Source organism: Saimiri boliviensis, chromosome 5 (assembly GCF_048565385.1).
Source record: "Saimiri boliviensis isolate mSaiBol1 chromosome 5, mSaiBol1.pri, whole genome shotgun sequence".
Taxonomy (NCBI): Eukaryota; Metazoa; Chordata; class Mammalia; order Primates; family Cebidae; genus Saimiri; species Saimiri boliviensis.
This window is the reverse complement of record NC_133453.1, coordinates 125063911-125080464: the sequence shown is the minus strand read 5'-3', so window position 1 is coordinate 125080464 and position 16554 is coordinate 125063911. Positions and strand designations below refer to the sequence as shown.

Here is a 16554-nt window from a genome sequence, read left to right as displayed (position 1 = left end):
AGAGTTCATGGAACAATCATGGAATTGACCAGATACAGGACAAAACAAAAACAGACCATTTTTCTGAGCACAATGCAATGTAACTAGAAATAAGCAAAAGCAAGCAAAAAAAAAATCTACTTGGAAATTCAGAAAGTACCCAGTTAAACTATGATAAATATCCACCTAAAGAATAAATTAATTGTATGCTCCTTTAATATAGTGATAATCAGAAATTTATGTAGCAATCCTGTTGTATCTGGAAGAAATCTGCACTTACAAGAAAAGGTGTAGTCTTAAACACTATTATTAGTAAACAAGAAACAATGAAAATAAACTAAACAACAAGTTGGGGGACAACAACAAATCTAAAGAAAGCAAGACAAATAACTGAATAAATAAACATATAGGTACATATGAATCAGTACATTATACGTACATATTAATTGACAAATAAATTGGAAGTCTTAATCATCTAATTTAAACTCTCGTAAGAAAAGACAAGTAATAGGCTGGGCGCGGTGGCTCAAGCCTGTAATCCCAGCACTTTGGGAGGCTGAGGCGGGTGGATCACGAGGTCGAGAGATCGAGACCATCCTGGTCAACATGGTGAAACCCCGTCTCTACTAAAAATACAAAAAACTAGCTGGGCATGGTGGCGCGTGCCTGTAATCCCAGCTACTCAGGAGGCTGAGGCAGGAGAATTGCCTGAACCCAGGAGGCGGAGGTTGCGGTGAGCCGAGATCGCGCCATTGCACTCCAGCCTGGGTAACAAGAGCAAAACTTCGTCTCAAAAAAAAAAAAAAAGAAAGAAAGAAAAGAAAAGACAAGTAATATAAAAACACGAAATCAGCATTTAAAAAAGGGGAAATAACAGAGGTGGAGAAAATTAGAAAGCCTGTAAGATAATATTTGGTAGGGCTATTTAATAAAACGGGAAATGTAAGTAAATTTTCCTAATTTCCAAGATTGACTCGAAAAGAGACAGGAAAAACTAAAGAAGTCAATGATAATGTAAAAATTCTCCATGGCTAAGTGGGGTTTATCTAAGAAATACAAGCAAGCCTAAATATGGGGAGATGTATTAATGTACTCCATTTGTCTAACTGGCAAATCCAAACAGATGAATTAAGATTTTAGAAAGAAGAATGAGTCAGGACAACAACAGCTTAAAAATAAATATATAAATAGCAATCGTTTTCTTATATAGTAAGACTGTCCCGCCTTTTTAAAACAGGAAAGAGATCATATTTCCAACAGTTACTGCAAAACACATCTAGAAATAAGTTAGACAAGAAATATGCAAGACATACATAAAGAAAACTGTAAAATTCCACCAAAAGGTTTTTTAAAATGAGGAATTGGCACGACACTTTTTTCCTGAACAAAAAGACAAAATATTTCTGAAAGCATTCATTCCTCCTAAACTAATAAATATTTTCAATGTGATTCCAGCCAAAATCTCAATGAGAGTTTTTTGAAACTAGACAACTGAGTATGAATTAATTGTAAAAGTAAATGCAAAAGAATATTCAGGAACAGTATAAAAAGCGAAAGTGACGCGGATGTATCTGCACTAGCAGCTTTCAAAATGAATAATAAAGCAGTAAGAAATATGCTGGGCACGGTGGCTCAAGCCTGTAATCCCAGCACTTTGGGAGGCCGAGGCGGGTGGATCACGAGGTCAAGAGATCAAGACCATCCTGGTCAACATGGTGAAACCCCGTCTCTACTAAAAATACAAAACATTAGCTGGGCACGGTGGCACTTGCCTGTAATCCCAGCTACTCGGGAGGCTGAGGCAGGAGAATTGCCTGAACCCAGGAGGCAGAGGTTGCGGTGAGCCGAGATCACGCCATTGCACTCCAGCCTGGGTAACAAGAGCGAAACTCTGTCTCAAAAAAAGAAATAAAATCATGTATCCCTGGCATAAGAACAGATGGACAGAACATGGTACAAAAAATAAAGTCTGGGAATAGTCACAAGTATAGGCAAGAATTTGGTATATGATAAAGACGCTACTTCTTATCAGTAGTAGAGTTTGGATTATTCAAACAAGTGGTAGACAACATGCCAGCCATTTGAGAAAACACCAAAGCCAGTCCCTAACCTTAATCCTTTCTCAGAAATAAATCTAAATGAATTAAAATGATGAATGGGAAAAATAAAACTATAAAAGCAAATACAGGCAAACGTGTTTCAATCATGAGCTAGCACGGGAAAGGAACATAAAATCAGAAACAATTTTAAAAAGATTTGTCAGAATTCAGATTTAAACTTTGTTACGAAAGGCACGATATATAGATATGGATATACAGGGTTAAAATACAAACAACAAAGTGAAATAAGCCAGTTGCAAAAAGACAAATACTATTGTATGATTCTGTTACCAGAAAAAGGGATCTTGATCCAGACCCCAGGGGCGCATTCTTGGGTCTGAGGTGGGAAAGAATTCAAGGCAGGTCACAGAGTATAGCGAGAAGAGATCGTTTCTTGAAAGCGATTGCATCACAGAATGGGGTGTCCTCGGAAAGCAAGCAGAGAAACGCACCGTCTTTGTTTTAAAATTTTATTTTATAGGGTCTTGTCTATGCAAAGACTCAACTAAGCTCTACCTACATGCCAGTGAGCAGGCAGCATAACAAAATTTATTTTTCTGTTGATTTAACGAAAACTATCCTTGACATTTTAGAGTGTGAGCACACCAAAGCCTAACTATTACTATCTTGAAAGCACATATTGTTATGGGTATTAAGACATCTGGGCTGTTGTAGGTGTGTGTCCTTGCGGGTTTTCTTCAACTATAAACATCTTAGGACCATGGGTTGCAACTGGGAATGTGCCTTGCTAGTTCTAAGATGAACTGAACTTAGTTCTAAGATGAGCTGAACTTAAAATGGCTTTACTCTGGCTCTCCTAGGTTTCTGCTTCCCTAGCAATTCCACTTCTATGGTACTTAGAATAGCTGCATTCATAGAGACGGAAAGTGGAAGGCTGGTTGCCAGGGACTGGGGAGAAGGGGAAATGGGAGTTGTTTAATGGATACAGTGCTTAAGTTTCACCAGATAAAAAGTTCTGAAGACAATGATGGTGATGGCTACACAATACTGTGAATTTATTGAATTCCACTGAGCTGCAAGCCTAAAAATGAGTAACATGTAAACACTATGTCTATTTTACCACAGCTAATAAAAGACAGCACTGTTTCCAGCAGCTATGATGGTCAATGGTTGATACCTCTAATATATAAAATGCTGTGATCAGTCTACGAGAAAAACATAAACATGTCTGCAAAAATAAAGATATAAAACAAAAATTGAAAAAGAAGAAATATGAATGAGTGTAAATATGTCAAAATGTCTAACCTCACCATTTTTGAAAGAAATTAAAATTAATACGAGAAGGGATATCATTTTTTTGCCCTTTCAAAATGGGCAAATATTTAAGAGACTGGCATCATCAGTATCCAGGATTCACAAGTGGATGGAGAGATGGACAGTTTCATCCACTGCTGGTAGCCTTGTCAGGAGTAAAGGCTCTCTGGAAATCAAGTAATACAAACCAATGCTGTCATTGTACATTGCCTTAACCCTGAAATGCCACTTTCAGGAATTCAGCCTAAAAGAAGGACATGTATATAAAAAGATATTGGTTGGGCACGGTGGCTCAGGCTTGTAATCCCAGCACTCCGGGAGGCCGAGGCGGGTGGATCACAAAGTCAAGAGATCGAGACCATCCTGGCCAACATAATGAAACCCTGTCTCTACTAAAAATTCAAAAATTAGCTGGGTGTGGTGGCGTGTGCATGTGGTCCCAGCTACTCGGGAGGCTGAGGCAGGAGAATTGCTTGAACCCGGGAAGCGGAGGTTGCAGTGAGCCGAGATTGCGCCACTGCACTCCAGCCTGGCAACAGAGCAAGACTCTGTGTCCAAAAAAAAAAAAACTATGAATTGAAAACAACCTAAATCCACAATCAGAAAGAATCCATTAATTAAATTTGTAGTAGCATAAAAACGTCCCCACATACTGTGAAGTAAAGAGACAGCAAGAGATTGAGTTCATAAAGTAGCAGGTATTCCAGAAACACATTTTGGTAAATTTATTTACTTAGGAAAAGAGAATTGTATAGAAAAAAATCATTGGAGAAGTTATCTGTTTATTTTCTATATTGTCTTAATTTTTTTACAGATAGTCTGCAGTAATTTTAATCAAACGGAATCCTATGGCTGTTTTCATCGGCTGGAAAGTAAAAGTGTGAATCGCTGGTGTCTGCAGTTGGGTGCCTGGCCAAAGCTGACCAACTGAGCCCAAAGTTGGAGTGGGAAAGCCTCCATTTCCAAGTCTGCTTCCCAACCCTTGTGCTTAAGTCTTCATTGTTTTTAAATGACATGGAAACTGCATTTTTCTTTTGGAACAGGTTGCCAAAGGAGCAAAGCTTCTCTCCAAGTTCCATCCACACACGCCCAGTGCCCCACACACATACATACACACCATACCACTCAGAAACTTCCACACATGCATAGACAACACACACACACACACACACACACACACACACACACACACACACACTGGAAGTCCTCAGTGCCCTCAAGACGCCCAGGTGATTCATGTGCGCATGACCATACCATTAGTCCTCCCGTTTATGAGCGGTTCTCCACCTTCACTGCACATTACAATTACCCATGAAAGTGGGCCAGGCAAGGTGGCTCAAGCCTGTAGTCGCAGCACTTTGGGAGGCTGAAGCGAGTGGATCACCTGAGGTTGGGAGTTTGAGACCAGCCTGAACAACATGGAGAAACTCCGTCTCTACTAAGAAAACAAAATTAGCCAGGTGTGGTGGCTCATGCCTGTAATCCCAGCTACTCGGGAGGCTGAGGCAGGAGAATCGCTTGAACCCAGGAGGCGGAGGTTGGGTAAGCTGAGATCGTGCCATCCAGCCTGGGCAACAAGAGAGAAACTCCGTCTCAAAAAAAAAACAACAAACAACAACAACAAAAAACAAAACAAAACAAACAAGAAAGTGTAGCTAGCCCACCCATGATCTCTGAGGGGTGGGGTGGGGTAGGGTGGGGGTGGGAGGGTGCTTGTTAAGTACTCCCAGGTGATTCTGAGGTGCAGCCCAGGTTCAGAACCTACGTACATAGATCCCTCTGCCACAGCAGCCTCCAGGCAGGCTCAGCCTTGGCTTTAGCCTACCTGCTTACCTGGGAGACCCTCTCCTGACAATCCTACCCATCTTGGGATAAAAGCCAACCTCCCTGCAGTCCAGGGACCACCCACTTAGCTGTACAAAGACCTCAGGGACAGACTGCCCAATTTAGATCCAAACCTCTGCCACTTCCTAGCTGAGTGGCCCGGAGCAAGTCTTTCACCTCTCCCAGGCATCAGTTTCTCCTGTCTGTACAATGGAGCTCATTGGGGAAAAAGGTAAACCTACCACACTGGGCTGCATGAAGATTCAATGGCTTAACTGATCTCAAGCACTTATAACAGTGCCCCTTCCTTAAAGTTTTTCTTGGCTTCTGTAACAGACTTCCTAATAAAAGAGTTTAGATGAAGAAAGGCCAGATTAAGAACCTCAATCTGCAAACTCTGCTGCCATAAAGACAGCAAATAAGAAAAAATGGTCACAGTGTAGGGAAAATTAAGACTGAATGAAAAGGCTTAGCCATCTAGTCTATTTTCATTATTTGTGAAGAAAAATTATGACCGCTGAGTCATTGGGGTCCCTGGGACTGGAGCAATGGCACCGAGAGGGAGGAGTGTGGTTACAAGGCCAGTCCCTCTCCCATAATGCTCCCACTCCAGGAACACAGGCTGGCCCCATTGTGCTCAGGACAGGGGCAGCTACGTTCTTCCACAGCAGAGCTTCTCTGTGGATTCTTCGTGATTACACAGGGTTGCCTGTTCCCAAGCCGTTCCCTAGGGCTCCAAACTAAGGTGTGTGGGGGGGGGAGGGGCGGTGTGGTTGATGTGGTGTGTGTGTGTGATACGTGTGGTGTGTGGTCTAGTGTGTGCTGTATGTGTGGGTATGTGTGTTGTGCATGGTGTGTGTGGTGTGTGTGTGGTATGTGTTGTGTGTGGTGTTTGTGAGGTGTGTGTGATGTGTGTGGGGTGTGTGTGTGTGGTGGTGGGTGTGGGGGAGTATGGAGTGTGTGGGGAGTGTGTTGGTATATGGCGTGTGTGTGACATGTGTGAAGTGTGTGTGATGTGTGTAGTGTGTGTGTAGTGTGTGGTGGAGGTGTGGGTGGGTATGGGGAGTGGTGTGTGTGTAGGGTGTGTGTTGTGTGTATGGTTTGTGTTGTGTGTGGTATGTGTGGCGTGTGGTGTGTGTTGTGCATGGTGTGCGTGGTGTGTGTGTGCGGTGTGTGTGATGTGTGTGTGGTGTGTGTGTGCTGTGAGTGTGGTGTGTGAGGTGTGTGTGTGGTGTGTGGTGTGTGTGGTTTATGGTGTGTGTGTGGTGTGAGTGTGGTGAATGTGTGCGGTGTGTGTGTGGTACGGATGTGTGTGGTGTGTGCGTACGGTGTGTGTGTGTGGTGTGCATGTGCGTGTGGTGTGTGTGAGTGTGCGTGTGTGTTGTGTGGGTGTGTGGTGTATATGGTGTGTGTGTGTGTTTGTGTGTGTGTGTCTGTGTGTCTGTGTGTGTCGGGGGAGGGGAGCCCGCAGTTTCTGCGCGAAAAGATGGTGTCCTTCCTCGGAGGGCTGCGCGGACACCCATCCCCGCTGCGGAGCTCCGGGCCGGGCTCGGCTGGCTCCGGGTTCGGGGCGAGCCCGCTGCCCTCTGCGGCAGACGCGGATGCGCGCTCCCCGCTGCAGCTCCCGGCTCGCCCGGCGGCCCGCGCGCCCTCCCGGTGCAGCAAGCGGGCGCTGTGACGTTCTCGGATAAATGCCGTGTAGCTGTGTAGGCGAGTGAGAGCTAAAAATAAGAGCGGAAAATCTATCATTAAGGCATCATTGCGCCAGCGCAGCTATTTGAAGGCTCCCATGGTCCCCGCGCCTGCGTTTGAAGCCGCCTTCAGGCTTCGGGGGTATTTGCAGAAAACTCCCAGCAGCGGCTCGCCAGGCAGACCTCGGGGTGCAGGGGGCGGGGGCGGCTTCGGCGATCAGGGCAACTCTCAAAATAGAATAAAGTAGCCAGCGTCCGGCGGCCGCCCCCCACCCCCACCCCAGCCACCCCGCCCTGCCCTCGGGTAGCTGGGAAACGGCGGGAGCGGGCGGGAGGCTGGGGCTCAGCGTGACCCGCGGACTCTGCCAGGGTGAGGACTGGGCGCCCTCGCACTCCGTTTCGCCCGCCCACCCTCCTCCTTCCACCTCGTGTTGGAAACAGAAGCCGGGCTGGGGGAGCCTCTGGGGGAGAACATGACGGCGGGCACTTAACCCCGGGTCTACAGTGCGCCGCGGCGGCGCAAAGACGCGAACTCCCGGGGTGGCGAGCCTGCGGGGTCCCACTGGGTTAAACGCAAATTGATCCGATTTGCTTTTTAACCCCTGCAGGAGAGAAGGGGAGATGGGGGAGGGCGAGCAGGGGCTGTGCGTGCGCGTGTGTCTGGGGCGGGGGAGGAGGTGCCAAGGTGCAGCCTGCGCGCGGCTCTGCGCCTCGGCGGGGCTGCGTGCGTGTGTCCCTGTCCGCGCTGCTGAAACGCGCTCTTCGAGGGATCGGCGTCACATGACTCCGCCTGCCCCTCGCCAGCGCGCAGGTCGCCAGTCCCTCAGTTTGCCCGGCGCGGGAGGAGGGTCGGGCGGCGTCTCCCGGGGCTCTGCGGAGCGGAGAAGAGGTTCCAGCGGGGAATGGTACATCTGGATTCAAGAAGCCGCGGCTCGGCGCCAGATCCTGGAGTGTAGATATTTGGGGGGAGGGGAGAGCGAGAGGGAGCGAGCGAGCGAGCGAGCGAGCGCCAGAGAGAGGCAGCGCGCGGCGCGCACGGACGGGGGGCTGCTGCGCGGAGAAGATGTAAGCGCGTGGGGTCTCGCTGGCCTCTGAGCACCATGCAGAAGGGGATCCGGCTGAACGATGGCCACGTCGCGTCCCTGGGACTGCTGGCGCGCAAGGACGGCACGCGCAAAGGCTACCTGAGCAAGCGGAGTTCGGACAACACAAAATGGCAAACCAAGTGGTTCGCGCTGCTGCAGAACCTGCTCTTCTACTTCGAGAGCGACTCGAGCTCGCGGCCCTCGGGGCTTTACCTGCTCGAGGGCTGCGTCTGCGACCGCGCGCCCTCCCCCAAGCCGGCGCTGTCGGCCAAGGAGCCGCTGGAGAAACAGGTGAGGCGAGCGCCGCGTCCCGACCTCCCCGCGTCCGGGCCACGGCCCTGGGGGTTCAGGGCCTTCAGCTGGCCGATGGAGCTCGAACTTTGGCCTCTCCGGTCTTGGCACCCTAGGCGTTCCCGCGCCCTCAGCGAGAGGGGAGGCTTGCTCCCAGCCGGGCGAGTGACTGCGGCGGGCAGAGGGGGGCAGGGACCGAGGGCAGGGAGTAGATGTGGGCTGCGGCTGCCCTTCGCCGGACGAAGCCCGTGGGAGGCGGGTACAGAGGGGCCGACACCTGGAGATGCAGGGGAAGATGAGGTCCAAAGGACCAGACAGAGACGAAAAATCTGGACAGACGTCCAGCCAAAAATGGTGTTCCCAACCCCCACTCCCACCGCCCAGCCCTGATAGCCCCGATCGTCTGTCCCACGCCGGGAACGCGTAATTCCCCGCGCTTAGGCATGGGAAGGGCAAGTCGGAGGCGTCCAAGCGCGGCCAGCCCTTGCCTCGCCGCAGCTGAGGGCGCAGAGCAGCCTGCGCTAGGTCCGCGGAGTTGGGCGGGGGTTGCGGGGCTACACAGTTCGGTTCGGTACCATGGAGCAGTGGTGGGCTCCCAGCCCCGCGGCCGCCGGAGCAACAAGCCCAAAAGATTCCAAGGACCACTCTGATGCGCTGGGGCTAGGGCCAGGGCTGCCGCGGAGGCCGCGGGACAAGTGGGCGCTTCTCTCCTCCCCCGCCCCCTGCGCCGCCGCCGCAGTCGCGACTGTAGCGCTGCGCTCTGGTTCCCTGAGCTGCCAGGCTAAAGAGCCAGGCCTGGATCTGACAGGGAGCTCTGGCCGGGTGAAGGAGGAGGGGCACCTGCAAAGGGAGCCACCTTTAAGCTGAGGGCGCCTTCCAAAAGCATCTGGTCCAGCCTCTTGCCTCTCAGAAGGTAAAGCAGATGACATGACTGTGGATCCTAAAATGCCACCACCGGCAGGGACCTGATATCCATAGGGCCCAACCGGCTGGCGACTGCTTAGATGGGGACACTGAGGCCCAGAGAGAGAAATTGACTTGCCCAACGTCATGCGAGTAGTTGAGGCCGTCCCAAGGTTCTGAATAGACAACCGATATCTCTAAAGCCGTTGCTGCATGAAGACGCAGACCGGTGGCGAATGAATTGGTTGGAATAAAAGCGTCACTTGAAGCCTTCCTTCCAATTGTCAGGACAGGGATCTGAGCTCGGTCTTTCTACACACCTCTTCCTTCCCTGACCTCAGTCAATTGGGGTCAGGAGATGGTTTCTGAGGACTGGGATGTGTGGACAGGAATTTTTGAGGGTGGGTCCCTGGGATGACAAGCCTCATGGTAGGCAGGGGCTCTCAGATGGAAAGAAGAGCAAAGGGCAGGCAGCTCCTTAAGCTTAAAGCTCAAATGGAACCTGGGGACTCCTGTGCAAGAGCCAGAGCCAGGCCAGGCTAGTGAATTTGCTCTCGGCCCTTTACAACCTGCTACTCTCCAGGCAATGTCCACCATACCTACCAGGGGCCTGCATCCCCCAGCCCCAGCCAGAACTCCCTCCATCCCTCAACCCACTAGATCCCAGAGCTGAGTTCCTGGGTAGGCAGGAAGGGAGGGGTGGGGGGAAGTCAAGTTGGTATGGGCTCATATGATCTGTTCTCAGCCCCCTGGACGTGAAGATAGGCCTGAGACTGAATCTCAGCTCTATGACTTCCTAGCTGTGTGACTTCTCTTAACTTGCTGAATTTCTCTGAGTTTCCATTTGGTGATCTACGAAATGAAGATGGTAACACTCACCTTTCTAGGGTTTTGAGGGCCTTACATTAAGTAGAGTATATGAAAATATGCTCCCAATACATTATAGTTGGATCTAGATGAATCGTAGTTGAATTTGAATTGTGCCCACCTGGACAGAGCTATTCAGGTCACCAGAGGTTAACATTAAACAGGACCTCGAGGATACAGCCTTCCCATTTTACAGACCAAGAAACTGAGAGGCAAAGAAAGGAAGGGAGGTACCCAGCAACCCAGTAAATCCATGGCAGAATCACACCTAGAATTCATCCAATGCCTAAGAATTCCTGAAAAGGAGACCCTTACATTGATTTCAGATCGTCCAACTCTTGGCTCAGGTATCGAATCCTGCCAGCAGCAGATCACGGGAAGAATAAGAGTGTAAGCTGTTTGATAGGAGATGCACACATGTTCAGAATCGTTTTTCTGGAATACTACCAGTCAGAGATCCTCAGGTGTGTTCACAAGAGCAGCCCTTCTGGCCCAAGAGAACAAGACAGGGTTAAAAGTAGATGAATGGTCGGGCACAAATTTTTGTTAAAGACTCATACTTTAACCGCATAGGTTAATATATGTTCCATTTGACTCTAGACCAAGCTTGGCACCTGTGGAAAACCAAATTCTGCTCCTTCAGGCTGCATATCATGTACAAAAACCCATCACTGTTTCTTTTATCATCTTTGAGTAAAACTGATGTGCCAGCAGCTGCTTCACGTTTCTCTTTGATTTGGGTGCCCCGTGGCATAAGCCACAGAGGCCAATATGATATGCCCAACTCCAGGCCATTCTGTGACCAGGTCTGAGCCTGTGAGAAGCTCTGACTCAATCTGCTGGCCATGGACAGAGCACCTGAGTGGAGAGGCCTCTATGAAGCCATCTGTTTAACTAGACTAGCTGGTATCTGATAAAGAATCGCTTTCAGCAGGATGCCATTTTTACCAACGTCCAAGCAGACAGCTTCCTCCCTGAAGGGCCAGGAATGGTTTTTGTAGGGATAGAAACCAAGTCTTGGCTGGGAACCCCTAAGTGGCCAGGGCAGAGTCAGACCATGCACATAGTAGCTGCACAGGAAACGCATATTGAGCGGGGCTTGTTAGCCTATCATATGCTCATTCCATATTTTATGTCCTCAGCCTAGAAGCTGACTGTCACAGGCCATGAGCCCTTGAGGAAGACAGACATAGATACGGGTGAGCTCCTCACCCTGTGAAGACGCTCTAATAGTGGGACATGCAAGGTCCTCTGAGAGCCCTGGCACTAGCCCCAGGTGCGTCCTGACATTGTGCAGTCTCATGTGGCTGCATCCAGGCTGCTCTGACTGCATCTGATGCAGCTTCAATGTCCAGGAACTCTAGCCTGGGATCCCAAGGCCTCGTGAAGTCAGATTGGCACAGCCATGCCCCCCATTCCATCTGGCAGCTGCAAGGCACCTCCCTGGCCTGGGTCTTTTACTCAATCCTGACCTCCTCTGCTCCCAGCCCTGTAGCCCACACAGCGAAAGCCCAGGTGCCATTGACTTAGAGCTTGGGTTCAGCTTCCCTAGGGGTTGGCCCTTGGTATTCCGTACACTTCTCCTGGCCTTTCCCACTCTCATTCCAAGCTCCCTGAAATAGAACATCCAGCCCCAGCTTCTCAGTAGGGCACTCAACCAACTCCAACAGTGCTTTCCCTCTCCCCAACCGGGAAGGGTCAAAAAGTGGGCATCAGGCTCTTCCTGATTCTCTTAGGTCATAAGAGTCTCAGACAAATCCTTGCAGCCAGAACCTCAGAACCTGATGTTGGCGGAAGGCCCGGAACCTGGGGGGCTCTTGGTACCTGTTGTCTGCCCACTTTGTGCCCTTCCCTAGAAACAAGACAAAGCCCCACTCCTGGTCCGCACGCACCAGACACATTACTGATTGGCCTGGTAGATTCAGATCAGCAATAGCCCTGAGGTTAATGAGTACGCCCATTTCACAGACGAGGAAACAATTTCATCTGTGGCCACCCAGCAAGTCAATGGCAGAGATGAGACGTGTTCTCTGGCCTTCTCACTCTAGCTGTTCTGTTGTCTCCACAAAGCCACCCTCCTCGGAGTTACAGCCCTTTCAACATCTCAGCCAATCAGAAAAATGAAAAGCTGGATGTAGAAAAATAACATTGCTCTAAAAGCAGCAGCCCTTAGACACAGAACCCTGGGACGCTGGCATACGTAGGGTGTCAACAGTGCAGACTGTTAGATGCTTGCATCTCTGGGAAAGCAGCAAGGGTACCCCACAGTTCCAGACCACGCCCAACTCTAGCAGGTGTGGGGACCACAGAATCAACTCTGCCAGGTACACATCTCCCACCCCATCCCCAACGTGTCCCTAGAGTTGGAATGGAGTTGAAGAGTCGCAGTAATTATGCCTGGAGTGGGACAAGGGAGTATTGGCTCCTTGCCCCCATGCTTGGTGACAGTGTGGTGAGGAGCAGAGACAAACTGTACATCTACAAGCCTGAACTAAAATTCCACGTTGTTTACTTACACAGCAGACATTTTGGCCCTCGGTGCCAGGCCTGTGCTGGGTCCTGCAGACACAGAGAAAAATAAAACTTAATTCTTGTCTTCAAAACACTCACAGTTGAGTAGGGAGCTCGCTTCTCTCCTCAAGACTCTCTCCCACAATAATCACCAAGTGCTGGGAATTCTCCTCCCAGAGAGCCTGGGACTCTTTCTCCCTGCCTTGCGTTGGTTCAGGAGCTCATGGAACCCTGCTTGAGACTAATTGAATAGCCCCATCCTTATCCCACCTCGCTGCACTCCAGTCCCCGGCTCCACACAGCAAGCAAGTGATCTTTTAAAATGCAAATCAGATCACGGAACCAAGCCAGTGAAAGCATCAGTGGCTTCCATCGCTTTTAGAAAAATGTTCAAACGCCCAACCATGACCCGGAGTACCAATGAGATCCACCCTTTGCTGGCCCCTCTAACCCAGTGCCACCCATCCCACTCTCCCCCTTCCTCATGCTGCTCAGGCCACCATCTTTCAGTCCTTCATTTGCCTCCCCCTTTCTATCTCAAGGCTGTGGCAGAAGTCACTCCCTCCACCTGCAATGATCTCCCACCCGCCATGCCCTTAGAATGAACAGCTCCTTCTGCAGATCTTAGCTTCAAAGTCGCCTTGGCATCATGTGCATTTACAGCACTGGACTCTTCATTCATACAGCTGATCACAGTCTGTGATTACTTCATGTATTTGGGTGGATGCGAACCATCCTTTTCCCCACTAGAATGTAAGCACCAGGAGAGCAGGAGGCAGGGGACTCATCAGGAGCTGCTGGAACCCAGAGTCCAGGTGAGAGATAGATGTGGAAGCCCCGAAAGGATGAAGGAACAGGGTCTTTATGATTAAAAAAAAAAAAAAAAAACTTCACCAGGAGAGACTCAGGTAGAAAATTGCCAAGACCTGCCATCGCATTGGTTGCAACAGAAAAGGAGACAGGATCAAACCTGACGTCCACGGTTCTGCCTGAGGCCACCAAGCAGATGCATGTCACCCGTAGAGAGGGGAGAGCTGAAGATGAGCAGGTTTGCAGGCAGTGGAAGAGGATGAGTGGCAGTGATCTCATCACATTTAATCTCAGGGGGGTCACATTCAAGAAGCCTGAGGGCAGAAAAGGGCTTTAATCCTCCCCATCCCCCACCCCACACCACCATCCGGAATGGTGAGGACACTTATTACAGAACCTAGCAGAGCCCCACAAGGAGAACAGTGTGTGGTGTGTGCTGAGGGCGTGGTCTGAACAAAAGGGCCTGTGTGGAGGCTCCGTGGGTGGCGGGTCTGCTGTCCAGAGCCCAGGGAATGAAGTGATGTGGCTGCCAGGTGCACAGCAGGGGGCATGCAGGCTGGCTGAGGATAGTGCCAGCTGGGCAGAGCCTCACGAGATCGCTTTGGGGTCTGCCTGCACTCAGCGCCTTCACAGCCTGGCCTGGCTGGTCAGCCTTCGCTTGTATTTCTCCAAGAGCAAGAAGCCAGCAGTGGGAAGTTGAATTTGGTGGTTTGTCCATAGTAGGATTTCAGTTTTCAACACTGCCAGGCAGGTGGTCATCACACCTCCTTCATAGGACTTGCCAAAGCTGAGCAGGAGAAGCAGGGTTTGACCCTTCTCTCCCACTGGGTCACTGTCGCCAAATCCTCGATTTCCCTTAATCAATGTTTTTCCTGCCTCGTTCTGAGGAGCCTTGGGGGCCACACTCCCATGTCAATCAGAGCAGTCCCATTTTTAACTGTTTTATATATTAGGTTTCCACATGAGATTTTATCTTTGCTAATGCTTTAAAAAGCTTGACCCTCACCATGAGTTATTGCTAAATGCCCTTCAACTCTTCAACTCTGCCATGTATGAATGCAGATTTAAATGTATATAATTTTGTAGCAGGATGTTTTGAAATGCCAGATCAAAAATATTGAATGAAAATAGATACCATTGATTGAGCACCTACTATGTGCCAGGCACCAGAGTGTGCATGCTTCACATATAGCTCTTCCCTTCATTATTCCAACAGCCCTATGAGGTTATCACTATTTACCCGTTTTCCAGATTACAAAACTGAGGCTCAGAGACGTTGTCAGTTGCTAAAGTCACAGAGCATGTGTGTGGAGAAGCTGCCCGTGAACCTGGGAGGTCTTCCTATTTCTAAAACCTGAGATCTTCATCCACAAACACAGCATAGAGACTGGCTGGGGACTTATTTCTTGCTGTCTGTTGCCAAAATACATGGAGAAAGAAAGAGAATTCACAGCAGGTGAAAATGTGTCACAGTCGCACCAGTGACTTTTGTGAAAGCGGCTTTTGTTTCTGCTTGGGTGGGAATCATGCAACTCTGAATCCCCTGAGCATTGATGGGAAGCACACCAAGGCGGGCATCCACGCCCCACAGTCCGGTTTCCCTGGAATCCGTGGGAGCGTGGAGCCAGTGCCCGCGTGCACGCAGCCAAGAACAGAACTCAGCCCCCTGATGTTTATGCAGGAGCACTAGTGACGCGTGGACTTGAGAGAGGTTCGGAACTCTGCCAACGCCCAAACACTTCCGTGAGGGCGACTGTCGTGCAGGGAGCAGCTGGGAGGTGTGGACACCCCCACTCTCTGTCCCCGACTCAGAGGAGAGTACAGCCCCTCACACACACAGCCTTCATTTCCAGCCTCCAGCCTCCTTCGCTGAGCAGTTATTTTGCCCCTGATGGTGAGGCAGCATTGAGGATTTCCAACCATGGAGACCTGGCGTTAGATCCTGGCTCTGAGTCTTGGCTCTGCCACCTCCTAGCTTGGGAAGGCTTTTAAGTTCTCTGAGCCTCAGTTTCCCCATCTCTGTGTTAAACTCGATGCTGCTTAGAAAGCCATAGCACAGCGCAGTAGGTGTCACCAGTAAATTACAGCAGCTGGGGCTTCCGTTTCCACCTTTATGACAAGACTGTTCCTCACGATAGCAGTGACCCAGGTCCCTGTGATCTCTCACAGGTTGGAAGCAGGTCAGCACTGTGCCCTGACCTTCCATATGAAAATAGATGGAAATCTTAGCTCAGAGAACTTGTGAGTTCCTGGAAAGGTCTGAATAAGCAACCCCCTATGAAAGGGCAGATGATTGCTGCAGGAGCGTCCTCCATGCCTGTGGCCGAATGATCGCCAAGCCCTGTTAGATTTCCCTCCTGGGTCTATCTCTCAGAGCTGTGCCCTCTGTCCCTCTCTTCCTCCCTGCTCTGATCCAGGTCGGCATCACCTCTCACCTGGTCTCATCTTCCGCAGGCGCCTCCTAACCAGTGTGTTGGTCAGGGTATGCTGAGTTGTGCTGCAGTAACAAACAACCCCCAGACCTCCATTAGCACAACTAACATTCACCTCCTGCTTGTGCTCTATGCTCCGTGTGGCTGGCAGGAGGCCACTGCTCATGATGGTCACTCAGGGAGGTCTTCCTGATTCTAAAATCTGAGATCTTCTGGTGGAGGCTTGGTCTTGATGCCAGCCTCCACGGTCCCCTCCATGGAGGGGAGGGAGTGTGACAGAGCTCTCTGGCTTTTCCCAGAAGAGGTCCACTCTGAGCACAGTTCCCTAGACAGGGTGCGTCACCTGGCTTCATTTCAGAAGAGGTGCGGAAGTGCAGACCTACTGTGTGCCTGGACACAGAGCGCCAGAAAGGTTGAGAGAAGAATATGGTGCTAACGGTTTCCAGGGTTCCCCACACGCGGTGTGCCCCCACCCCCAGTCCTCGGCCTCTCTGCAGCCAGGATGATCTTTCTCATATGCAAATCTGATCATCAGGGACACACACCGTAGCTGAAGGCAGGTTTTATGGTGGTTTCATGAAGACACGAAGAGTGTGTGGTGTGAGAGTAAGCTCTGAGTTTACAGGGGCAGGATCCTTGCCTGGCCTCCCTCATTTCTTTAAGCTCAGTGACTCTGTCATTCTTGACCAAGTGTCACAGAAGCATTTTGGCCACTAGGCTTCCCTGGAATTAACAAGGGGGAGAGGATTTTAAAGGCTCAAGTGTCCTCCTGACATGTTAACACTCC

At 50.1% G+C, this 16554-nt stretch overlaps 1 protein-coding gene across 2 annotated transcripts in view; it reads left to right on the top strand.

Annotated features, from left to right (window-relative positions):
- The first annotated feature begins 7574 nt into the window (after window positions 1-7574).
- The window catches only part of RASGRF1 (Ras protein specific guanine nucleotide releasing factor 1), a 128544-nt gene continuing 119564 nt past the window's right edge, over window positions 7575-16554 (top strand). Inside the window, exon 1 of one of the 2 annotated variants that reach the window (XM_010350423.3) lies at window positions 7575-8244. In XM_010350423.3, the coding sequence (XP_010348725.1) occupies window positions 7969-8244 (276 nt within the window). In that variant the 5' untranslated portion in view covers window positions 7575-7968. The remainder of the gene's footprint in view (window positions 8245-16554) is intronic. The other variant, XM_003921695.4, reaches the window with a different exon arrangement.